At 41.5% G+C, this 25,765-nt stretch overlaps 2 protein-coding genes across 3 annotated transcripts; one reads left to right on the plus strand and one right to left on the minus strand.

Annotated features, from left to right (window-relative positions):
* The first annotated feature begins 374 nt into the window (after window positions 1–374).
* On the plus strand, window positions 375–22,142 carry LOC131237999 (transcription factor ILR3-like). Of its 2 annotated transcripts, XM_058236132.1 has the most exons (5): window positions 376–668; window positions 19,683–19,745; window positions 20,545–20,622; window positions 20,724–20,886; window positions 21,654–22,142. In XM_058236132.1, the coding sequence occupies exons 1-5, from the start codon at window positions 529–531 to the stop codon at window positions 21,921–21,923; spliced, it is 714 nt and encodes a 237-aa protein (XP_058092115.1). In that variant the 5' UTR covers window positions 376–528; the 3' UTR covers window positions 21,924–22,142. The 2 variants fall into 2 exon arrangements, with proteins under 2 accessions (XP_058092122.1, XP_058092115.1); XM_058236139.1 differs by lacking the exon at window positions 19,683–19,745 and having other exon boundaries at window positions 375–668.
* A 1,187-nt stretch (window positions 22,143–23,329) lies between these two features.
* LOC131250218 (uclacyanin 1) lies at window positions 23,330–24,943 on the minus strand. The gene is made up of 2 exons (XM_058250913.1): window positions 24,778–24,943; window positions 23,330–24,088 (listed from the first exon to the last, which is right to left on the minus strand). Exons 1-2 carry the CDS (start codon window positions 24,941–24,943, stop codon window positions 23,442–23,444), a joined length of 813 nt encoding a protein of 270 aa, XP_058106896.1. The 3' UTR covers window positions 23,330–23,441.
* Window positions 24,944–25,765: the final 822 nt, after the last annotated feature.

Below are 25,765 nucleotides of genomic sequence, written 5' to 3' on the forward strand. Positions count from 1 at the left end.
AAGTGGGGGCCTATTGTTCCAGAATCTACACCGTTAACATTTTTCCATCCAACAATGATGGACCTTGCCCAAAATATCTCCTTTATAAGACAATGGTAAAATTCCTATTTGTGCCTTCAAAACAAACGGCTAAAGGAGAAATGCAGCAATGGTCCAGATTAAATGGCAAAAGTCCAAAATCAATGGCTATGATCTTCCAATCTGACTGATTTTTGACTATGTGCAATTGAAACTCCGCGGATAATGTGCAAAGAGTCGGGCCTAATTCCACAAAGCTACTAACTGCCAAATCATCGATCGGGCCCACTGAAGTAATGGGGCATATAAGTGGTGGGCCCGACCCGTTTTATAATCGGGGCTTTAAGAAAATGGCTGGATACGTCAGAGCCGTGTACTCAACCATTCACGAGAGAAGAAGAGTCGACGACGAAAAGGTCGATTCTCCCCCAAAACTTACCGGAAACCCCTGCAGGAATTCCCCGGCACAAATCCGGCCGGAGGATCTCGATTTCCTGCGACGAATCCGACATGGTTTCTCCGGAAAACCCTAACTGGCTCTTCGATTGCGGCCTCATAGACGATATTTCCGTCCCGGGAGGGGATTTCCAGCCGCCGGCTCCGGGGTTTTATTGGCCATCTCAGGGGTTCAGCGCGTCGAATAATTCCAGGTGTGTCTATTTGTTCTGTCTTCGATCTTATCAGAAACTAAGGTTTCTTCTTTCGTTGTTTCGATTCTGTTTGTTTATGTAATTTTTTCTGTTTTATTAGAATTTTTCAGATTTTTCTTTGTTGAAATTGCACAAAAATGAGTGAAATTGGTTATTTTTTCATGAGGGTTTGTGTGTATTTTGATTTATTATTATTTTTTATGGGTGTTCGTTATTTTCATCTTAAAAAGAATTTCAGAAGTTTTTTTCCCCCTAATTTCAATAGCATTTTTTCTATATTTTGAATCATTATTAGAATGTTAATGTTTAATGTTCCCGTAATTTGCAATCTGGAGAAGGAAAGATACATCTTGCAACACAAATCGCCGCAAAACCCGCTCACCTGCATATACATGTAACTTGTTTTTCCTCCAAAGTGATGATGTGCAATTGGACAATAGACATCTGAATGTATGCGCTCGAGCAAACAGCTATACTTCCACCATGTTTAAAATGCAATTTCATCCAACTAAAATGGTTTAACCCCAAAAAAATGCTTCTTTTTCTTTGTTGATTGGATTTGTTTAGACAGGCATCATACGAGTGAGGATGAATTCTATGATATAGTTTTTAAAGAAACTTGAATCTCTTTATCATGATTGCTTTCATGTACTGAATAGCATTTGGTAGAAGAGGAAGTTCCTGCTGACACAACATTCCTAGAAACTACTTCCTCAGCAAGTCTTGACCTAGAAAAGGAGTTAGGGACCCGCTCTAATCATGCAAGTCCCTTGGGACTTGTTCTGGCTCAGCCAAGTCAGCCCGTGATTCACCAATATTGAATATAATTAGCAGAATGGGACATGTTACATGCCCATACGCCAAGAGTCTGAAAGATTATGACCTTAGCTTCCTAGGATGTTAAGGGCTGTCTGCTATCTCAGCAGATTTGCTTCTCTTTTCTCTTTTCTCTTTTTTGCTTTTCAGCTTTCTGTATTTCCTTTCTCCTTTTTATGAATATCATTCCCTTGCTTTTATATAAAAAAAATGTTACATGCCCATACCGAGTGAGTCGCACCGTTAGACTTATTCAACATGGATATATAACGAAGAGGGATCGTGTATGTTAAAGTTATTCATAAAAGGAATCATGTAAATTAAAGTTTCGGATTTAGTTAGTATGACTCATCTGAGTCATGTTGGTTTCATTGATACAACTCAAACTCGGCAGCTAATGAGTCTATAATTGGAACAGGGATTTTAAATCCTGTTTACTTAGGCATTATTCTCTAATGCTTCCATTAGATGGTGAAAAGTTTGCATAATTCGTAGTTGTAATGGGGTAGTGCTCTAGAAATCCTAATGGCAAGATTGGATGGTAATGATATGGAATATATTCCTAAATCTTTTCAAGTTCGCATGTGTCGTTCATGGAGAAGCTTGGTGTGGTCTTTATCAGTTGGGAGAAGCAGCCTTTCAAAGAAAGGGGGAAGGTATTATGGTGGTTGCTTCTCTATGTAGCCATAGGAAATTTGGAAGGAGAGAAGTAGCCATATTTTCAATGATGGGATGATTTCCATGAGGAAGGTTAAAAGAAAAGTTAGTAGTCAAGTTTGGGCCATAAAACCGCAAGGCTTTTAAGGATTATACTGCATCAGAAGTTTGGAGGGAGTGGTGATCTGCTTTGTCAAGAGACTTAGGAGTTAGTTCCTTCAGCAGTTAGCTGTTGTACTCCCCAGGAGGAGTTTCAAAGTTGAATTTGATGGCATTTCTGTTGGGTCATCCAGCCCCTCAGGTATTGCTGGTTCTCAGAGTCAATAAATGCCTAATCTCTATGGCTTTTGGGCCCAGTTCCCCTGGGTAGGACTCATGTGGCAGTGCCCTGTCTTTGAGATAGGCCCTCTGCATTTTTACTCTTTTATTTACTGGAGGATACTATTGACGGCGATTGTCACAGTACCATGAAGTGGGTAAGAAATGTGGTAACTGAGCCATGAGATTTAGGCTTTGTATTTGATGAAATTAGAGTTGTCACCTCTAAGCTAGCCATATGTTTACCCAGTAGATAGAGAGGCAAATCGCTTAGTTGCTATGGCAGCGCAAGAGGGTGTTTGTTGCTCGGCTACTCCATTATCTACTTTGATTATTTAGGGCGGAGTTGTTATCAAAGACACTTTTATGATTGAAATTCTAAGTCGAAACAAAATGGAATCACATCAATATGTTTTCCAAGGTTCCTCTTTGACGAGGTTGTATTAATTTGGTGGGGACATTGTATTCCCAGTTGTGGAATACCACAAACCTGTTAATTGCATCTCTTTAGAGAACTTTTGATTAAAAGTGAAAACCAAGAGAATCGTAAAAAGAAAGGAAAAAAGTAAAAAAGAAAAGGAAAAAAAAAAAGACATTAAGGTGTGATAAAACACCTTTAAGGAAAAAACAACTCAAGTATTGAGAAGGACATAGTAATAGACACTTTAGTTGTCACCATGAAAGAAGAAGGAACACATAAGCCTTACTCGTAAGTAGGGCTGCAACTTGGGTTCAGGTCAATCCAAATCAGAATGACCCAACCTGAGTTCAGGTCGAGTTAGGGTGGGGTTATCAAGTTGTTTAGGTTGGGTTCTAGTTGATAAAGGCCAACTTGATTTGAATTTGGGTTGGGTTTGGGTTGATGAAATTCAGATTGGGAATAATCACATGTATTTGGGTTGGGTCGGGTCAGCTTGGGTCCTCTTGAAGTCGGTTTGGGCTCAGGTGGAACCCCCAACCCGACCCACCCCTACCAGTAAGAATGTTCTATGAGTCTTGAACTCAAAAGGGAAAAGAGAATGAAACAAGCATTCAAATGATTTATCCCATCAAGGTGAAAAACACAATAGTGTTCTTTAATGTCATATTTTAAGGGAAAGTCTTTACTTTCTACTTTTAGGAGGCAGGAAGAGAACACAACAGCGTTCTCTAGGTCCTTCCTCTAAAATAAGGAGAACACAACAAGATCCATGTATATTGGAGGAAGATCTAATCGTCCACAGAAAAGATGGGGATGTACCGTAGCATTCTTTTCAGAATGCCACCCAGCTACTTCTAGTTAGAAGAACATGGTTTGCATATGAACGGTGTATAATTTCCTTGTTGAAAACAAATTCTCAACACATAATGGAACCAAGGTCTGTGGCTCTGTAGGGACTGAAGCCACATGGCATCAGGTAACATAGCATGCTCTCCATATAAGAGATCTTTTAGGCCTTCAGACATGTAGTATATGGCCATGATATGCCTTGGATTAGAACTGCGGCAAGAAACAAGACTTCCACAGTCTTGTATATTTTTCATAGCACAGTAGACCATGTTTGTAAAACTGCATTGAACTTTTGAAGAATCCAGAACAATTATGGCTTTGGAACTCCTTATATGTTAAAAAAAAAAAAATCTATAAGTTGCTGTTGTAAACCAGAACTGGCTTTTCACTGTTTGTACCATGTGGTGCTCAGCCCTGTCTGATGCAGGTTTTCTAAAATGTGGCTGTGCTGGTTAAGCAGCTGCTATGAAACTAGTCTCTCTTAGCCTGGACTAGTGGGTTCAGCTCACATAAGCCTAGTGGATCTTCCTACTGAAGTGTCATGGGCTTGATGCTTATGGCCTTCTCTTCCTGTTTTCTACACGGGTTTCTGTAGTTGCATTGCTCTTTCTTTCAATAAGCTAAGAAATAATCCACTCTAGGACCTGAAACATCTAGGAATTTCAAGATAATGAAGTGAAATTGGACCTTAAACAGAAGATTCATACAACTATAGCCTAGACTGTGCATAGTGAGGGAGATAGGAGCATTTATAGGACATCCATGCAGTCGTTGTTCCTGACCCAAGCCTCCAAAATGATCTAAAATTAACAGTTTATTATATAAGTCTAGAAAAATGTTTTAATAGTTTACAATTATACGCTTGATGATTCAATTCACCATCGACAACTCTCCGATGATAACATTCTCTTTCATGAGGCTGACTCAGCCAGCCCAAATTGACAATTTGAGGAAGATTTTGAGGTGCTTTGAGATGGTGTCAGGGCTGAAAATCAATGTCCATAAGAGTGAGATGTTTGGTATCCATCTTAGTAGGCAAAAGTGGCATCTTTCACTGGGCATTTGGGTGCAAGCTAGGAGGTCTCCCATTAACCTACTTGGGATTACCCCTGTGTATCGAGTAACTGGCCAAGCATTTATGGGATCTGGTGGTTGAGAGGATGGAAAAGAAGCTTTTAGGATGGAAAAGTTACATCTGTCTCTGGGGGAAGAATCACTCTAGTCAAATCCATGCTTGCCAATACACTTCTTTATTATATGTTATTCTTCCAGTGTCCGTCTAGCATGATCCAGTGGTTGGAAAAGATCCAAGGAGATTTCTTCTAGTAAGGGTTTGAAACAACATAAATTCCAGTTGATAAAGCTGGGATGCAACCCAGGAAGAGGGTGGATTAGGTAGCAGGAATCTCAAGCACATGAATGCTGCATTGCTGGTTAAGTGGCTTTGGAGATTCAGGTAAGAGGGAGTTTGTCTGTGACAGAAGGTTATTATTACCAAATACAGAGTGGAGGATGGCGGGTGGTTCACCTAGTACTCAGTTCTATATGGGGCATCTGGCATGTGGAAGGCGTTGATGAAATTGGCGGATTTGGTCAAGCACAAAATCACCTTCGATCTATGAGAGGGTTTGAGAGTTAGATTCTGGTTGGATAGATTGTGCAGCTATAAGCCCTTTCAGCTAGAGTTTCCCTGGATTTATGGGATTGTGATGGATACCGACATCCCTATTTCTCTTTTCAGGTCGTAGATGGTTGGAAGTATGGTCTGGACCTAGAGATTCTGAAGAAATCTAACAAAGGATGAGACAGAAGAACTTAGCTTTTTTATGGGACTGCTTCATGGTCTACGGTTGTTTCTCTTTATCCAGTTAGTTTTTGGTGAAATCATTTAACTGGGTCAGGGATGGTCATTCTCTGGCTAATTCCCTAGATCCCATCACTTTTGTTTGGAAAGTTGAAGCTCCTGCCAGAGTTAATGCTTTCATCTAGTTGGTAGGAAAAGAGAAGGTGCTTACGATGGACAACCTAAGGAAGAGGGGACTTGATGGATGCACCCTGTGTCTTAAGGATGCAAAATTGGTAAATCACCTATTCTTGCATTGTACTTTGTGCAGTCCTTTAGGAGGAGAGTCCTTGCTACCTTTGGAGAGAATTGTTTTGTGCCGTTAGATGTTGGAATCCTTACAAGGGATTGGAATAGTAGTAAGAACGGTTGTGCAGCATAGAAAAGTCATCTGGTGCTTCTTATGGGCATTGTTGTGGGTGGTGTGGTGAGAACGAAATAGCTGTGTTCCAGACAAGAACTGTGGTGCCAAGATGGTCTTTCTCATAGTTTAGAACCTTGTTCTAAAATCGCCCAAGATGGGTAATGTAAATGGGGATTGGATTGTATTTATTTAAGGGATAGGATCTTTTGTAAGGGTGTTCAGGCTATTTTGTTTGCAGATTATGTCTTGTCATCCTTTTTCTTTGAATAGAATGCAGTGATCCTTCAAAATTAAAAATCAAGATCCACAGCTACACAAATGCATAGCCATAGCCAACAAGCTTTATTTATTTATTATTGCCATCATCATTATTATTATTTTGTTTCACTGCATAAGATTCCCTCATAAAACAGTAGAACTACCCTTGGCCTCCATATTATATGAATATAGCACATTCATGTCCTCCTTTCACGTCACCTTATTCACTCAAATCTATAGCTTTAGTTCAACCCCAAATTATCCTAGGCCTACATAGAATCTTATATATGAGCACAAGCATATAAGAATATTCCCGTTGATGTGTAACTGGTTAACATGAAGTTGTCTTCTGATACTACTTTGTGATGTGCAAGCTCATTGAGCTCTAACTGACCAGGGACATGTTTTGGAAAATCCACCAAATGCAGACTCCTAATCCTCATATTCAATTTGCCCATTTAGGAATTGGGACCCAGATGGATGGGAAAGTGGGAGCCTTCCTGCCATCTGAATTTTGGGGACAGCACAAACAACCCCACCTCTGCAAAATGTGCACGGATGGATTCTCACATCCTTCAGTCTGCATTTTGGGGTGCATCAACACAGGCCCCAAGCCTTTTATACTACCTAGTCACCTATCAGTCTTTCACGGAGCTAGGGAGTTATAAAATGTCACACTGACATACATGAGATATATGAAAGGAGTCACATTACTGCAGCATGGAAGAATAGTCACAGCTGTGAAGTGTGGACTCCAAATTGCCAAATCTAAAACTTTCCTGACTAACATTCATGCCTCTTTAGCAGAAGTCTAACAACTCTATGATTTCTTATTTGTGAGTAGCCTCTCACTTGCACCCATGTTGAGAAGCTGGAGAAATGCTAAGATTTGGTTCCTGCATTAGGATGTGGTCTACTGCATTCCAACATTTTCTCGTATTTACCATATTTCCAGGGCTTCTTTCTTCTTTCCTCTACATCCGGCCTGGTGAATTGAGATAAATATACTTTTGTTTCCCACTTTGGGAGACACTTGGACCCTATAGTGACAAGTTAGTTGAAAGTGTCATTTCAAGTAATATTCCCACTTCAATGTTTTGCTACAAATGTAATTCCCAAGTTATGCACATTCTATTGTTTTCTTCTTTTATATCTCAGTTGTGAATATAATGTTCTCCATAAGGCATGCATTGTTGGCCCCCCTTTCAGCAAACTTAAAAATACCAACCTATGTAAAGGCTACAAAACATGGACATGGACATGGACATGCATGGGTGTGCGACATGAGGTATTAGACATTATCTCTGATTCTCTATACAGATTCATAATGGCATTGAAAAAAAAATGTATTATGAATAAGTTTTGTTCTGTAAATGCATAAGATACAGGATATTTAACCTACGTTACTGATGCAAGACCGATGCATGAACCAATTAACTTGTGAGATCAAGTAGTTAAATTAAGATATTTAACAAAAAAACAAACATTGCTATAATCATTGCAAATATCATGAAAATCAAAAGAGCATCATGCATAATCCTAGCCTAAGTTACCAACATCATAACACAAGATCATTAAATAAAAAGAAACTAGGATCTAATGGATGTAGAGACATCCAATTAGCATAGGGTATAGTCTATTTCAAAATAGGAAACCTAATACAACCTAGGGTGAAAATTAGGATTTGGGTAATTTGGAAAAGTAGGAAAATTAGGAATTTTAAGTTTAGGGTTAGGGTTTCGGGGATGGAAGAAAGGGGTTTTGATATAATGATGGTGGGAAACCAAAAGGGGTAGGTGAGATTCACATGTGTGGCCGTACAGCCACACGTGTGGCGTGGTGTGGATGGGTTTAGGTCGGTTAGGGTTTGGATTGTCGATGGGTATGGGAAAGTTGGGTTTGGGAGAAGATAGATTTGGAATGGGAGAATTAAAAACCTGAAGAAAATACCTGGATGAGTAAGATAAGAGAAGATGGTGTGGGAATAGATGGAGACCTCGCATGTCCGTTGATGAAGATTAGCCTCGCACCAATCTTCCTTCTAAATCGCATAAAAGTATCTTCAAATCACATGAAGATGGAAGAAGAAAGCAAGAGCTTCTCTCTCTCTCTCTCTCTCTCTCTCTGTGTGTGTGTTTTTTTTTTTTAATCACAAAATCCAATGGGAGAGAGGTCACTCGCTCCTCTCTTTTTATATACCCAATAAGTTTCAAAATTTACAATAATAACCATATCTTGTGAATTTTAAGGAAAATAGCCCTAGTATAATTAAAATCAACTAAAACACTCATAATGTGTCCAAATATAAAATAATAAAAAGCTAAATCCTAAAATATGATAAAGTCTAAAAATGATGTGGACGATCAACGATCAATGGCTCGATCATGTGACTTATGCGATCCAATGGTTCGATCGTTGCGTCCCTCCAATCCAACGGTCTAAATTACTCTATAAAGCAGCCCATGTGCATCTTCCCAGTGTTGGGTCTTCCAGATGCTCGCACATGCACATGGGATCTTTAGTACGATCACAGGTACTCACCTAGCCACAGGGAAATCGGTGCGGCCCGTCTCCTCCTCTGATACGTATGCAAGGGCGTATATGATGTGATGCCCTTATCAGTTACTAGGAATGCTTAGAACAACTGTTCACTCCCCAAGTATAGGGTTGTGATGTAGTAATAAACTCGGTGAGACCGAGGTCGAATCCCAAGGGACTGATACCTGTACGTTATCTGAAACTAAGTAGAATGAGAACCAGATTAAGATGAAATTTAAATCGAATGATTTTTGAGGAATAATAGTGAAATACTAAGCTAAAACTTAATGAATTTAGAGGAAGAAAACTAGGGATTTAGAGGAAGAAAACTAGGGATTCAGAGGATCCACTTGTAGAGATCAGGGAGATCTTATGCCTGCTTCAAAAATCATGAACATTAAACTGAACGTCCTCTGATATAATTTTAAAGAGATGAAAGGTATTTGAATTAGAATGGATTCTATCACCAAACCATGCCCAGGAGACAAAGTCAACATTAGAATTAAACTACTTACTAACCAATTAGATGATTATGAAGATTAAGAAGGGTACCGACATCCAACCATGCCTAGGAGGCGATGGTGAACAGCAGGGTTTCCTGACGTCATAATCAAAATAAGGAAAAAGAAATATTCAAAGCCATTGCAAACCCATTGTAATTTCAGTCACAATAGGCCATTAAAAACTAAAAGTATTCCCATAATAAAATTAAATCAAAAATCCCTTCAATCTATACAAAAGGCATAAGCAACATCTCTCCCATTAGACTACAAGCTTCACCTCTTAGCCCTAGCTAAGAGGTTTAGCCGATCACAGGCATGATGCGGCTGGATCCCTTAAACAAAATAAAATAAAAAGAAAAAGAGATAAATAAAAATACCAAACTCCAACTACTCTCTCTTGTGTAGGCACGTCCCAAAACTTGGATCCCTCGCCCAGATGTCCCTCTCACGCTTTCTTTCTCTTTCTTATATAGACGACTGAAGGAGACGAGAAGATGCGCTGGCTGGAGTCGTTTGCAGCGGACCCTCTGTTTCTACGCAAGAAAACACAGAAACTGATTGCGGTTGAAGTCCATTTTGAGATGAAAATTCTTTCTTCCTTTGAAATTTGCCATCTTGGTGAGGTTAAGAACCCCTTGAATGACATTTCGGACGGTTCGGATCAATTATCCGGCCATGATCAACATCACACAACCGGCCCACATCGTCCGGTTTTCTCGGACGCAGAACCTAGTTGTTTCTACGCTGGATTGATGGTGGGGCCCATTATCTAGTTTCTACGGACAATCCACTCTGTTCATTTCATTCCCCTCGCAATTTCGGTCTGGAATGGCCGATTTTGAGTCTGTTTCGGTGTGACCCCCGTGATCTTTGTTCCACCGTCCGTCGTCCGTTTTAACGATCAAAAACTGATCTTCAGTGTCTTTTGAAATTTATCCACCTAGGCCTGAGTGAGATGGGCGGTGTGAGTCTCATAAACGGTTCGGATTTGATCGTTGATGCACGGTGTTGGCCCGAAAAGATCCGCCGCAAGTCCCTGTTAAAGATTTCGCAGCAGAGACCGAAACGGAAGTTTTTTGAATGAGAGTCGAGGGGTCCACATACTTGGTATCTCAGAAATCCACTACGTCCATTAGTTTCTCATCAGAAAACCGTTTTGAGATGGTCGGTTTTGGATTGGGTTGAGTGTGGCCCACTAAATTTTAAACCGGCCGTCCTTTAGATGTAGTTGCGCTAAGGCCTTTTTGTTGCTGGAATTGTGCATCCACACATGCCTAATATCATGTGATTTTAGCTCTGGATTGGACAGGAGTGTGCCCTGAATAGGATGGACGGCCTGGATCCTTCAAATGACTGCTGTGTGGGGCCCACTATCTTCCGCAAGACGGATAGAGTCCGTCCGTTACACGGACGCTGGCGAATCCGTTTTAGGAAGAAAAGTCGGTCAAACCGACTTTGACCAGCCCGGCTGGTCCGGTGCACAGCTAGTGTACATGTGCACTTTGCACATGTCACTCAAGGTGAGGCTCACTATGATACTCGTGGGAGATCTGATCCGTCCATCCCTTCTATCATATCATTTAAACCGTTGAGGACAATTTAGAAGAATATCCAGATTATAGGTGGGCCTGAAATTGGAGATTAATGGACTGATCTGTCCCTTAGGCCACTTCCCGAGTGATCCAATGGCTGAAATTTAATATGTACGGTTAATTTATGGTCTCCATCACATGTATGAAGCTTCGAGTCAATCGGATGGCAGGAACCCTGTGATCTTGCATTCTGGACCATATTCAGACCTTTTTAATGTGAACGGCTTGATTTCCTCGGATCCCTGACATGTAAATCCATTGATCTTAGTCCTCTGGAGTCTATTCCTTGCTCTGGTGACTTCGGAGCGTTAAATCCATGCTTTTAATACTCTTTTTCAATCAAAGCTCCTCATTACATCCTGCAACAAAAACACGATTAAATTATAATATTAGCCCTTATCGTGTACGTAAAATCAGGCAGCAATCGGGGTCTGATATGCAATATTCGACTCTCAACAACAATGTAAATAGAAGATCTTAAAAAAAAAAAAAAAACTGTGTAAATAGAAGTATGCAATACCTTACTAGAAGCAATGGACAATCCTCAGCCTGGGTGGAAGAAGATCAGTTGATCGGCTTCCCTTTGATCAGATGGAAAGTTACATGGTCTAACCTTCAACGAAGATTGGCCTTGTCTTGACCATTCTTTGCTTCATCAGGCTGAAAAGAATGCTTCCTGGATGTTATTCAATAGGGATTAGCTCAAGTATTCTTTTATCACAACGTTATCATTTTGGAGTCATGTGAGGAGTCATGGGAGCCAAAGCCTTTTAGGTTTGAGCTAGACCATAGTTAGCAAAACAACATGGCAAAAATGGGACAGGAAACCCAACACGTGCTGTGGAGATATTTTCCTTGGACTTGAATACTCAGGTTTGGAATGTTAAAAGCAGTGTAATGATGGCTCAAAATCAGGCTCAGATACAGATGAGAGGCTCAAAAGCACGTGACGAATTCTCAAGGAGCCACGCTGAGGTCCTCCATGTGGCCCGGAACTAAGAACCAGGCGTTGATACATGGCTGCGAAGATGTGACAAGTGGAAACCCTCTTAATTGCGAGAAAGATGCCCCTCTATTTCCCCAAACGAATGGTGTTGTAGAGAGCCACGTGGTCTTTGGCCTCGAATACTCTCACATTCTTGAAGAGTCTAAAGCACATGAAGAGCCACAAAACTCCATGTTTCCAGCTTTGGACATGTTAATAATAGCTAAAACTAGACAGCAATTGGAAGGAACATATGCCTTACATGAGTCGATTTCTCCATGTGCAAACGAGTTCTCCACTGAGTGGTAGTAGGCAATTTTGCTTTAAGGGTAGTAGCATCTTATACTAGAGTTGGCCCGAGGGTTGTGATGCCAAGAGACAAAGTGGGGTTCTCCCATATCTAAAATCCTTCCTCTAGAAGATGAACTGGAAGATGCCACGAACAATCAAGTGCATCACAAGGTCGGTGCTCCATCTCGAATTACAACCCAAGATAAGCGGGATATGATGTCTTCAATAACAGATCATCAATCTCAAGCTATGATTTAACGAAGACAGACTCGTCGAGTCAGCCTTAGTAGAAATTAATATCCAGTCAGAAGGTCTTCTTTTCGTTGAGAAGGGGGATATTCATAGAGAATTTGGATGTTACCCCTCTGCAGATTACAATATACAGGTGGGCTACTTGTAATGGGGGGCGACTTCCAAGCGTTCACGGAGAGTGTTCAACAGATGGTAGAAGAGGGTCAAGAATAGAACCTGGATCAATACAGACCACAAGATACGGTGCTTAACCAAACAACTACATCAGAGGATGAGATAGACTGGACCAAAGACATCATAGACAGGGTAGGAAGAAAACAGGAAAAAAAAAAAAAAAAAAGGGTAGGAAGAAATGTCTTCCCAGGCATCTGATGAAGATGTGTTGTAGGATAATTGAAACTAACCTAGGATGTAAGATGAGAGATCAATTACGCATTAATTTCATCAATCAACATGTAAAATCAAACATATCTACAAAATAGATTCAGAAATTTATATTTGTAATACGAAGGTCTAGGTTATCACATACGCGGTATATGAAAATATAAAATAATTTGAGAGTGGCACACTTGGAAGTAGGGATTTCCAATCTAGTGTGGGTAGTGCAATAACCACGTGAATAGACAATGGACGTAAGTAAAATTCTGGTTTGGGAAAGGTTTTACAAAAAAAAAAAATCAGATTTCATCGGGGTTTTAGGTTCACAAGTTGAGATTTGAGAATTGGGGTTCTAGGGATTTAAAGGATATAGGGATGAGGTAGGGTTGGAAGGAGATTAAGGAGGGGAAAAGATACGAAATGGGGCCCACACATGAAGGTCCGTACAAACGTGCATGCGTGCATACGTGCGGATCCACACATGGATGGTTAGGGAGAAAGAAGAAAAGGGATGGGTTGTAATGGGTTTTGACAGGTTTAAAAAGGTTGTAAGGGAAGGGAAATGAAGAAGAAAAGAGAAGAATACATTGTTGGAGAAGAGAAAGAGGAAGAATGCACCTTGGGGAATCTACCACAAAACAAGCCTTTACCCTTCCACAATTCAATTGGAATGGAGGGTTTCTTACAACCCCTAAAAACTTTTTTTTCTTTTAAAAAATACTCCATTAGAGTTGGACAAAAAAAAAAAGAAGCTTTTATAATGAAATTTCAAAATAATTACAACTATACCACTCACTTAAGTGATATGACCTATCATCCAAAATAAAGAAACCAAATTCATGGTGTCCCCTGAGTGGATTAACAAATTTCCTCTCATTCAACTGACAGGGTTGCCTAAAACTGCATCAAACCATAAGACCAATCCTTCTTCATTTCGAAAATGATAGTTGGGGCCCAAAGCCTTTTAGATTCGAGCTGTCTTGGCTTGAGGTGGAGGGTTTTCATGGCCTTGTGGACAATTGGTGGTAGTCCTTTCTGTCCCCTGGTCAACTTGAGGTTTTGCTCCACTCTTAAGTTGAAACTTCTAAGAGGCAAGCTCAATGTTTGGCGTAAGGAAATCTATGGGGAAAGGGAGGCTGAGCTTTCCTCCATCGTCGAAGAAATTAATACCCTAGATATGAATGAGGAAGGTTTGTTACTATTAGAAGAGGATAGGATAAAGCGTAGTGAAACGTCTAAAGGAAGATGAAATCAAGTGGAGACAACGCTCCCGGGCTATTTGGGTTAAGGAGGGCAATAGGAACACAACCTTCTTTCACAAAATAGCTTTTGCAAGAGCCAAAAACAACATGAAAACTGCAATTTCAGTCGACGACAAAAGGTTTGAAGAAAAATCCCACATGTGTAAAGCTAGTCTTCTTTTATGAGAAACTTCTCTCGAGGACCCATGGCTCCGTCCATAGTTGGATTTCCTTCCGTTTGGCAGCCTCTCTAAGGAATCAGCCAACTATTTACAATGTCAGATATCAGAAAAGGAAGTTAAGGAGGTCGTGGATGCGCTAGGTCGTGACAAGGCCCCGTGGCTCGATGGGTTTCCCATGGCATTTTTTCGAGTCTTCTAGAATGCAGCGAGAAGAGATGTTCTAGGCTTTGTCAATGACTTCTTCCTCAATAGCAACCTTCCTTCAGCTTATGGTGTGTCCTTTATAGCTATGATTCTAAAAATAGAAGGGGCTGAAAATATCAAAGACTACCGGCCAATCAGCCTTATTGGAAGCCCATATAAGATCATTGCCAAAATCCTAGTGTCGCACTTTCATGAAGTTATCGGTGGCATAATTTCAGATAATCAAGGAGCTTTTGTTAGTGATCGTCAAATTTTGGATAGTGCCCTCATTGCTCATGAATGCCTCGATTCAAGATACAAAGATAAGAGATCGGGTATTATTTGTGAATTAGATAATGAGAAAGACTATGACCATGTAGAATGGGAATTCGTTGATTATTTGTTGAATAGAATGGGTTGTGGGGAGAAGTGGAGAAAATGGATTCATATTTGTATCTGTTCGGTGGCTTGCTTAGTGGTCGTAAATGGCACGCCCAAAGGCTTCTTCAAATCCTCAAGGGGCCTCCGCCAAGGAGATCCTCTCTCTCCATTCCTATTCCTATTAGTGGCAAAAGCTTTCAGTCGGATGCTTGAAAGGGGTCAGGAATCTAATCTTATAAGAGGATTGATGCAGGACATGAAATTCAAATATGATATGTAAGATTTCAGGTTTAAGATCACGTTAGTTCAGAAACAATTACACAAATTCTATATCCCGCACAAAAGTCCGAACATTCAATTAAGGGGAATTTATGCGGGTCCAGGCCTACACATGTTAGGGCTGGATCAATAAAAATTATGAACCAAACGATACTTAAAGATAAGTAATATTCATCCACACATGCACAATAATCAGTCCCTAATCCAAGGGATTCACTAATTTCAACTCAAGGAACCCTAAGGTGAGAAAATGGGCAAATAAATGAAAGATAATGCAATCTAGGGTTAGGGTTTATGAAAAACTGGTACGAGAGGGTAAAATAAGAAGAAAACCTGAACCGGAAGACAGTTCCCACACGCGGACAGCGACAATGGCCCAGACGCACGTGCGTGTGATCACGGCCACACGTGTGTGGAGCCTACTATTCAGAAAAAGGCCACCTTGGTCCTGGTCGGCTAGAGATGGATTCCAAAACCCTCAAATCTCAGCTCAATCCGATGCATGGTTTGTGCATGGTGCTCCGCCGAAGTTTCATCCCTCTTGCAGGGCCAGATTCTAGAAATCTATTGTAGAGAGAAAAATGGCTGCAACTATTGATGGATTTGCAGATGGAATACTTGTAGGAGGAGAAATATAGATGAAAGAAGGTGGGGGCGAATCGGGATAGATGTAACTTCGCACTACGGTAGTTAGCCCTTTGAAAAAGGGAGGGCTTCGTACTCAATTAGGTTTTCATAACTCGGAAAGGAGCAGGAAAACGTAGCAATTTTTATTAATCTTCATTGAATCAAAAGAATTACAAATTGTGCTTATTTATAGGAAAACCCTATACCCCAAAGCTCGCGCCACGTGCACAACCTATTACTTGGCGATGGAGTAAACTAAAATAAAAACCAATCAAAGAAATATAAAGTGTTCATGATGTTCTAAATAATATAAATAAACAAAACCTAAATTATGAACTTAATCCGACTAGTGGGCCACGATCATGAGATCTCATGATGGGTTTTACTTGGCTATCAGGCCCGCTCTCTTGAACTAAAACTCCGTCTTCTAACTAGGAGACTCTCCTTGGACGTCGTCATCGAGCTAGATCGACGGTCGGGCCTTCCCTCTCTTTGCGTACGTGCATGGGGTACGGCATGCGTGCGCGTGTGCGAGTGATGTCCCCATCAAGGATTTACTGTTCCCAACTTACCGGTGCCTATCTCCCACCTCTAATTTGCAGACGACGCCATTATTTTCTATGATGCGGATCTGCTCATGGTAGATAACTTATGCAAAATTATAGTGTGTTTCGAGGTTGTATCTTGGTTGAAGGTTAATTTGAGAAAGAGCAAGATAATGGGCATTCACCTTTCCAAAGACGAGATTTCAAAATTCGCTTCAGTCCTAGGCTGCAAGGCAAGATCCCTTCCCTCCTCTTATTTGGGGCTCCCTCTGTGTTGGGAAGCCTCCGATTCATTTATGGTATAAGGTGTTTGAGAGAATTGAAGGGGTATTATCAAAATGGAATCACCATCTTTCCATGGGAGGAAAGTTAACCCTGCTCAAATTGGCATTTTCTAACATGACACTTTACTTTATGTCTCTATTCAAGTGTCTGTCGTCCATTTTGAAGAGACTAGACAAGCAGGAGGGACTTTTCTTTGGAAAGGCACTGAAGTTGGCAACAAATTCCATCTCTTGAGATGCGAAGAAGTTTGTAAACTATTGAATGAGGGAGGGGCTGGATTGAGGAACAACAAAAGCATGAACTGTGCTCTTGGCTTTAGCATTTCAGCACGGAGGAAGGTCACTTTTGGAGGGAGGTGATTGCTTCAAAACATGGGCTCCAAATGGGGGCATGGGAAATCAAGGAATCCTCCTTATATAGGGGGCCTCTTATACTTGGAGGTCGATCATGTCTCCTAATTCCCCTTTCAAGAAAGGAATAGCATTCTCTATTGGTGATGGAACTCGAGTAAGATCTTAGGCTAATGTGTGGTGTGTGTGTTGATTTGATTTGATTTGATTTGATTTGATTTTATTTTAAACATGGTTTTGGAATATTTGCATTTTTTTTTTAAAAAAAAAGAAGAACTTGAGTGGAAGGATATTCGTCGGCACATAACTATATTGATCTCAGTTCTTATTACATTCCTTACATTGCCCTTGATTCTAAAGTAAATTGCAATTAGCATTAAGTAATGATTGAAAAGAATAATTTCAACAACATTTTATTCCCTGTTGAAGATCTGTCGAAATGATAGGAAAGTTGAGTGGGTTTTAAGCTCTTTTTGTATACTCCTAAACGACATTGTCCTGAACTTAGAAAAATGCTTAAATGTTGTTTTCTGCAAAGCAGTTGCGCGTCCGCACCAAACTGTTAAGTTGCACTATTGCGCAACTTGCCTAAAAGTCTCCCATTGCTTCAACTTTGATTTCATCTATCTCCGAGATACACTGACTATGGCTGGTGTATCTCTCCTAAAGAGGAGTTGCTGCACGGATGCTCCTCGATACCTTTCTCTTCGCTGGGTAAGATTTTCCGATTGCTCCAAGTTCTTCCAAAAGTGTTTAATGAGATGACAAGAGGAATATTTATAGGCACTCACATGTGTGAAACTCTGATTTCACACAACTTATAGAAGTTGCGCGAATGGATCAATCTTCTTCTAATTTACGCAACAGTTGCGCGATCACATAGCATATTCTGGATGTGCGGCCGCGTAACATTTTCTTCCATGGATGTCAACAAACTAACTTGTCCGCGTCGGGTTTTTGAATTCTCCCTTTCATGCGCCCGCACAACTCATTCTAGTTGTGCGGCCGCGTAACTTACATGTTTACTGATTTTTTGTGCCTCAACAGTGTGGTGCTATGCAGCTTCTCTAGAACAAGTCTTTTCGAACTTAGCCCATCTTGCTCCTCGCCCAGACATTTCAGTGGCTGAGTGTTTTGTTAGGAACGATTTAAACGTTTGTTGGACCCCTTCTTGCCATAGGGACTTGCTAGATCATGAGGTGGAAGAGCTTCCTCGCCTTTTCGACTTGCTTCATCTTGTTTCTCCGTCGGGTGGTAGGGACAAGATGATATAGAATGCTAGCAGTGGTTCTCAGTGAGCTTGTTCTAGAAGATGATCCAACCCCAAGATACGGAAGGAAGCATTGGGCATGCTTTCCACTTTTGGCACTATGCTATTAGGACTCGCGGAAGCCCACGGAGAGGAATCAAACAAGATGATCGCAATTGCACAAACAAATCCAACTAGAGAACAATTCGAATTTATGTGGATAAACCCTTGTGGGAAAAAACCACGGCACAAAGCAAGAATGTACCATGAAAAATGAAGTTACAAGAGATGAAACCTTACCAATCAATGCCCCAAGAGGAAACGCCCTAGCCTTTGCCCTTTAGAAGCCTCTCATACCCTCAAGCATGTTATAGAGAACCCTAATCCCAATTACACCCGCTATATATACTACCGCAACCGGAATAGGAAACAAATCACGTACTTACATAGTTCTGCGCGCTCCCTCGATGGGACCTTCGATGGCATCAACAGCCATTGAGTAGCAACCTCCAAAACTGTCCAGCAATCAACTAGGATTTTTCCGGATTTTCTCGGTGGGATTGAACATCTCTCGATGGCATCTATAGCTAGTCGATGGAATTGAGTGGTTTGTCGATGATAGTGACAGACTCTATTACAAACAGATTCAAGACATTATACAACATATGCCATCCCTCCTAAAGTGTCGATGTTCACATGGCTTGTGGGAAGAACGGCAGTTTTCATGATTGATAATCTCCAAAAGAGGGGGCTGATCATTCCTAATAGTTGTTATCTTTGCAAACAAGATGAGGAGACTATTGATCACCTATTCATATCATGCCCCTTTACATCAAAATTCTCTCTTCCTTCAATCCTTCATGGACCAAAAAGTACTTTTGCATTAGAAATGTAAGTAAAAAGATAAATCTCTCTCTCTCTCTCTCTCTCTCTCTCTCTCTCTCGGATTTTCTTGATGGGATTGAACATCTCTCGATGGCATCTACAGCTGGTCGATGGAATTGAGTGGTTTGTCGATGATAGTAACAGACTCTATTACAAACAGATTCAAGACATTAGACAACATATGCCATCCCTCCTAAAGTGTCGATGTTCACATGGCTTGTGGGAAGAAAGGCAATTTTCACGATTGAGAATCTCCAAAAGAGGGGGCTGATCATTCCTAACAGATGTTATCTTTGCAAACAAGATGAGGGGACTATTGATCACCTATTCATATCATGCCCCTCTACATCAAAGTTTTGGTTGCATATTCTCTCTTCCTTCAATCCTTCATGGACCAAAAAGTACTTTTGCATTAGAAATGTAAGTAAAAATCTCTCTCTCTCTCTCTCTCTCTCTCTCTCTCTCTCTCTCTCTCTCTCTGTGTGTGTGTGTGTGTGTGTGTGTGTGTGTGTGTATGAAATTTGTTATCAGAAATTTGAGATCTAGGGTCGAGTGAGTTTAATGGATCTAAATGTTGGGGTGGTTATATTTATTAACTTGAGGGATATATGTTCTCTTGTGCCATCGGAAGATTTTTACTAAACTCGTCTTCTATATCGATGTACATTTATCTGCTGTATTTGCGATATAGCGGTTGCTTCTTATCTTGAGTTTCTTCTGAGAGTGCTATCTTCTCTGTCAGTGTGGAAATCAGTGGCTCCTTCGACGATTCAGATGGCCTTAAAAACTTAAGCTCGCAGAAAAGGTATAACTCTCATTCCTTTGGATGGACCTTTCTTATTGTCACTGGATGCTTAATGGACTTGAATTGCAAATATTCAATTCAACAGAGTGGAATTGGCCTAAAAAGGCAGGGCTTGCTGCTCCAGATATTCATAATGACTAATGATAACTCTCTCTAAAATAGCTATTCTGGCAGTTCCAACTTTCAAGTCGAACTTGAAATGCATGAATTGCATTTACGGGCTGATCTTCGTTATGGGTTAAAGTGGACCCTTCCAGTTTGGTCATTTCCTATATATCTTTAGAAGAACTATAGCAATTCAGTCCAAGTGAGCATTGGAGCTATTCCTTGGGTGCTCACATAATAACTCTTTTCCCCACTTTTACTGAACTATTAGTATTTGAACAGAACATGGAAATTTTAGGGTATTTGCATTCATTTGCTTCTGTGCTCCTTTCTATTCTGTCAGTTAAGGGTAGGTTTTGATCTTGGTGGTTCCTAAGTCAGACACTATGCCCTGGTGTCAACATGTAATTGAGATAGGAAAAGGAACTTTCCGTTCTTATGTCATTCACAACTTTGGGCAGAAAAAATGTGAAAATACTAACCATGGGAGCAGGAACTTCCGGTTCTTATCTCAATCACAACTTGCTGCAGAAGCAATTGGAAAATGCTAGCCCACATAATCAAGGTTGTGTTTTCCACACCACCCTAATGCTGCGAACACTCATCAAAGTAAGCTTAGAGGCACTGATACAGCTGTCCCACAAATTCATGGTATGCGTAGATGCTCATAATATGTTTGCAATATCTGTTGCAGGGCAAGGCCTGAATCATGCAATGCGTCTGGCTCCAAAGCATGCAGAGAGAAAAGGCGCAGGGATATGCTGAATGACAGGCACTCACTCACTCCCTCTCCCTCTCCCTCTCCCTCTCCCTTTCTCCATGATTTTAAGGTTTCTGGAGTTAGCTTCCCACTGACATTGGTATGGTTTTAAGGTTTCTGGAGTTAGCTTCCATATTGGAGCCCGGAAAGCCACCCAAAATGGACAAAGCTGCTATCTTGAGTGATGCTGTCCGTGTGGTGACTCAGTTGCGAAGTGAAGCACAGAAGCTGAAAGAATCAAATGAAAGTCTCCATGAGAAGATCAAAGAGCTGAAGGTGAGCTCATGTTTTGACTGCTTTTTCATCTTCACTTCTGCAATTGGTTATATTATAGCTTGGTTAAAAGACCCAAGGGCTATGCATGTGTACGAGAAATGCTAATCCCGCACACATGGAAAAAGGTTGAATGTGTGCTTCAAACTGATAACAGCTGAACCGAAGCATCAGACCATTGAAGCTTTCCATACTTTGTCCACCACCAAGCCAATCAAAGTGTGTGTGCACTGCTGTCCTATGCGTGTATGGGGTTAGCATCCCTCCAGATGATAAAACAATCTATTTCTCCCGAAGTAGGTCCTAGCAGTCTTCCACCTGAGGCATCTGAAGATCACAACTTAACCACCAATGATCGGATCTCGGATACAATGTGAAATCCCAATGTAGGTGTGTATGAGGTGCTGTAAAATAGCAGCTGAGCCTCATTTTTTTCCTTGTCCAAAAAATCAGGCCGGTCCAATCAGCAGGTGGATCCCATGTGGACCTCGAATTGGACCTTTGGCCAAACCTTTTTAACTTTCCACTATTTGTACAGTCGTAGCCAACCCCAATTAGTCAGGATAAGGCTTAGAAGAATTTTGTACAGGTGTGGCCCATCCAGTGACTCAATTGGCCTGATTTTTGGGCCATGAACCATGTCTGGTTGGGCTTACCTGATGCATGGCTAGGATATCTGATGCCTGCTGCATGGCATGTGCTGGAAGTGTAATTTTTACGTTGGAATCTCTGACCACAATCACGTTTATGTGCATTCCACCCTTTTGCAGGTTGAGAAGAATGAGCTTCGTGATGAGAAGCAGAAACTAAAGGCAGAGAAGGAACAGCTGGAGCAGCAAGTCAAGGCCATGACTGTGACACCCAGCTTCGTACCTCACCCTGCTGCGCTCCCAGCCACATTTGCTGCCCAAGGCCAAGCAGCGGCAGGCAACAAGTTGATGCCATTCATCAGCTACCCGGGAGTCGCCATGTGGCAATTCATGCCGCCTGCAGCAGTTGACACCTCGCAGGACCATGTTCTCCGCCCCCCAGTTGCTTAAAGATGGGAGCTTCTTGGACAGATCTGCATGTTGTTTACGACAGACAGACGCTGGTTTTCATATTTTTCAGTGGTATGTCCTCTTTTTCTCTTCTTTTCACTTTTTTTTTTTTTAAGTCAGAAAGACTGGATTTAGGATGACGGAATGTTGGAGAACTTGGGATTGTTATGTGACACTGCTGCTGATCTTCTGTAAATGTGAATAAGCATTTTAGTATTACGTTTTGCTCTCTTATTTGCACCCTTCGGCGGCACATGAAATGGGATGCATCGGACCACAACCATTGCATGCTGTCTGCATATTAATAATAGCCAGAATAAGCTTTCTATGCATTGGCCCCACATACCAAAACAACAGGTTCCTAAGAAGGCACAGGCAGAACATTTTATCAGAAGCAGTGTGGCTGGGAGCAAACGTATGTATGGTTGTAACTGTTCAATCACACGTCATGCACTGCCCACAGCCTGAAAATCACTCCAGCCCAACTATCCTAACTGTGTTCGAAGGACTTGCTCGCTGAATATCAACTGTTGCTCTATACTCTGACCATTTGTGGGCCATTGATTGGATGGTTAGGATTATTCAATTGGAGCAATTCTCTGATGAAGGCTAACTCGGGATGGTGTCCATTGGGTGAACGGTCTGGATGATATTGGCTTCATGTACAGTGAGCTCAATCATGTGCGTACGATTTGAACTGAACTTGGTCATTGGATACATCTTTATTTAGCCTTTAAACAGCATGACTGTATGTATAAATCATATGATCGGTTTGCCCAGGGCTGTAGACAGTATGGGTTTTGTGTAGTTAGAAGTGGGGCCCATTGTTCCATGATCCAGATGGTTGATCTGACGGATCTGATGGTGGCAATGGGCCAAGTAGCCCAACCGGATGATGAGCTTGAACCAACTTTCGGCCAGGCTTGGACTGCACATGCATGGCTCAATCAATTTTTGGATCAGGTCATTTTAGCCTGATCGGAGTTTATTGTGTTTGGTCATTTTAGCCCGATCCAACTTTAGATGACATGTTATATACTATAAACATGCTATTTTAATCTCTAGTTAGGAAACTTTCTTAAATGCCAACTGGGAGTTTGATTCCTCTTTTTTTTTTTTTGTGGCCCACTTGATGAACCCTTCAATGGCTGGTCTACAAATGGATATAACGACGATCCACATAAGATAAAAGGAAAGGCCAAATTCTGGACGGTTCTCATCTTCCAATCTGGAGGATATTTGGGGCTTGATTCATCGATAATAGGCCCCTCCTAGCAATGAAGTGGGACCCCCACTTACATCTCAGGGCTCAAAAGATACCATAAGTTCAATCACTAAGGTGTGAATCCCACAATTAATGTACTTTTATTACAAAACACAAAATGATCAACGAAGGTTCCAATCTCCAATTAAAATCGTCACAAGCAAGGTAAGGCCTTTTTTCATGAATGAACACAGGCGACCCACAGAAATAGTCCTGGTCCTAGTGTAAAACAAACATCCTCTTCCTTCCAACGTTTAAAGAGCCAAAAGCATCATCACCACCATCCCAAAAATGAATCCGGTGGCCGCCTTCACTCCCACACCACCTCCATTAGCTGCTGAAGGAGACGGCACTGGCACAGAGCCGGCCGGTGGAAGCGAACTTGAAGGAGAACTGCTTGGAGAATGCAATGTCGAAGGTGATTTCAATGGTGCAACCAAAGGAGAATTCGAAGGGGAAGGGAAAGGGAAAGGGGAAGGGGACTTTGAATGAGAGTGTTTAGGATAAAGTGAAGGAGAGTGTTTGGGAGAAGGTGAAGGAGATTTAGAATGTGGGACTTTCGGAGATGGAGAAGGAGATTTCGAAGGTGAGATGATTGGTGAAGTAGAAGGTGGAGGTATAATAGGAGAAGCGGAAGGTGACGGTGATGGACCGTCGGTGTTTGGAGGCGTACTTCCCAGACTGACGGATGGAGCTGATTCAGCGACTGTATCGATTTCAACCTTCATTCCTTGGCTGCAATGGCCCTCAGTTCCACAGATGAAGTATCGCTTACCGGGAGACGTTAGAGGGATGACCGTGTTCCCGTCGGTGTGACTCTCCAGCGGATTTCCGAACTGGCATGAATCGTAATCGGCCTTTGTCACCTCCAGCACGCTGTGGACAGGAGCATACTGGAAAACTGCAGAAATGAGCATGTCATGGTTTATTAGTTCGTAGTCTAGTAATTGCAGACTCGTGACAACATGCGCTGATGTTGCACTGGTGTGTAAGATCATGCATGCCTATCCACTCATAAGGTGGGTCCCTTCATCCTTTTTCTTTAGAATGTTGGTGTAATTCTATACATGTGGCCCATGTGTTTGATCAGATAATCTATATGGTGGGTCCAGCCTAATACAGATTTCCGTGTGCCCCACACAGAAAGGCCAGATTCTTGGCCGAGGACGTGTAAACAATATTAGGAGTGTAGATTGTGTCTCTGCAAACATGGGCGTTGGGCTATATCTGAATAGTGATGGAAGGGAGGCTCGCCCATATGCTGCTGCTCTTCCCTTCTACCTCATCAATTGATGATCCAGGCCGTTCATGTAGTGGAAAAAGTATATATATATATATTCCCATCATCCATATCAAGGTTAGAATCAATGTCAATGTTTCAACACATATCATGGACTATGAGGATCTCTAATCAACAGGAGTACTTTGCAATGCGGTCCACCAGCGTTAGAACCTTCTACTGAACAGCTCAGATCTTAAACACGCATGCTACATTGGCACGTGCATAGTTAGAACACTTGCCAAAAAAGCCATTGAAAAGACAAGGCTCATGGAGTGCAACTGAAAGTATCATAAACTCGAATAACTTACTTAGATTATCACCCACAGAAAATGAGTTAGACGATGCCCATTGCTGAAAGTTAGTGCTCAAATCCCACGAACCCTGTGGCCCACCAACCGTATGATTTGCTCCCATTGCTAATTGGGCCATGACCAGAAGAACGGCCAAGCTCGCAAACGTTCTCATCATGGCCATTTCCAACTAGGAAAACGAGAAGAACCAAAGGAGAAGCACAACCAAGAGAAAGTGAATAGGTTTGTACGTGAAGGAATATATGTATAGAGAAGAAGAAGAAGAAGGAGAGAGAGAGAGAGAGAGGATGGTATACGAAGATGGTATGCACGACTAGCGGTATATAATATAGCGGAACGGAAGAGTGGAATTGTTGTGACAGATAGATTAGATGGACACGGATGCGTCCTACCCCTGCCAGGACGGACTCGGTCCAAACAGCAGCTATGTGGGGCCCACTGTGATGTATGGGTTTTATCCACACCGTCCATCCATTTTTCCGTAAGTATCATTTTAGGGGTGTTTTTTTTTTTCAATTACACTTGTAAACGCAGGTAAATAAGTAATGATTAATTTTTTAGGGTATGAGCTAAAAAAATGAGGCAATCCAAGACTCAAGAGACCACACAATGGAGATTGAACGCCCACCGTTAAAAAAGTTTTGATCAAGCTGATATTCTTATTTTCCCTTCATCCAGATTTATTTAATGAACGGGTTGGATGGAAAATAAAAATCACGGTGGGCCCTAGGATGGTTTCAACGGTGGGTTTTTTGTATCAACGCTTCTTCCTGTAGTGTGGTACACATGAGCCTTGTATCTGCCTCAATTTTGGTCTCATCCCCTAAAATGATCTGTATAAATGGATGGACGGCGTAGATAAAACCATTACATCACGGTGGGCCCTATAGAGCTCCTGCCTAGACCGAGTCCGTCCAGGAGGTGGAGGACGCAATCCGCTTACAGAAAGCTTCTGTGTTCATCCTAAAGCGATTCGTGGCACACG

This window comes from Magnolia sinica, chromosome 1, assembly GCF_029962835.1.
Source record: "Magnolia sinica isolate HGM2019 chromosome 1, MsV1, whole genome shotgun sequence".
Lineage (NCBI taxonomy): Eukaryota > Viridiplantae > Streptophyta > Magnoliopsida > Magnoliales > Magnoliaceae > Magnolia > Magnolia sinica.

Excerpts from the sequence above, each read along its gene's own strand:
- LOC131237999 (XM_058236132.1), top strand. The coding sequence starts at position 529 with ATGGTTTCTCCGGAAAACCCTAACTGGCTCTTCGATTGCGGCCTCATA. Across the intron at positions 669-19,682 it reads AGCGCGTCGAATAATTCCAG|TGTGGAAATCAGTGGCTCCT; the intron begins GTGTGTCTATTT and ends CTTCTCTGTCAG. Across the intron at positions 20,887-21,653 it reads AGAAGATCAAAGAGCTGAAG|GTTGAGAAGAATGAGCTTCG; the intron begins GTGAGCTCATGT and ends ACCCTTTTGCAG.
- LOC131250218 (XM_058250913.1), bottom strand. The coding sequence starts at position 24,943 with ATGGCCATGATGAGAACGTTTGCGAGCTTGGCCGTTCTTCTGGTCATG. Across the intron at positions 24,089-24,777 it reads TTCTGTGGGTGATAATCTAA|TTTTCCAGTATGCTCCTGTC; the intron begins GTAAGTTATTCG and ends TCATTTCTGCAG.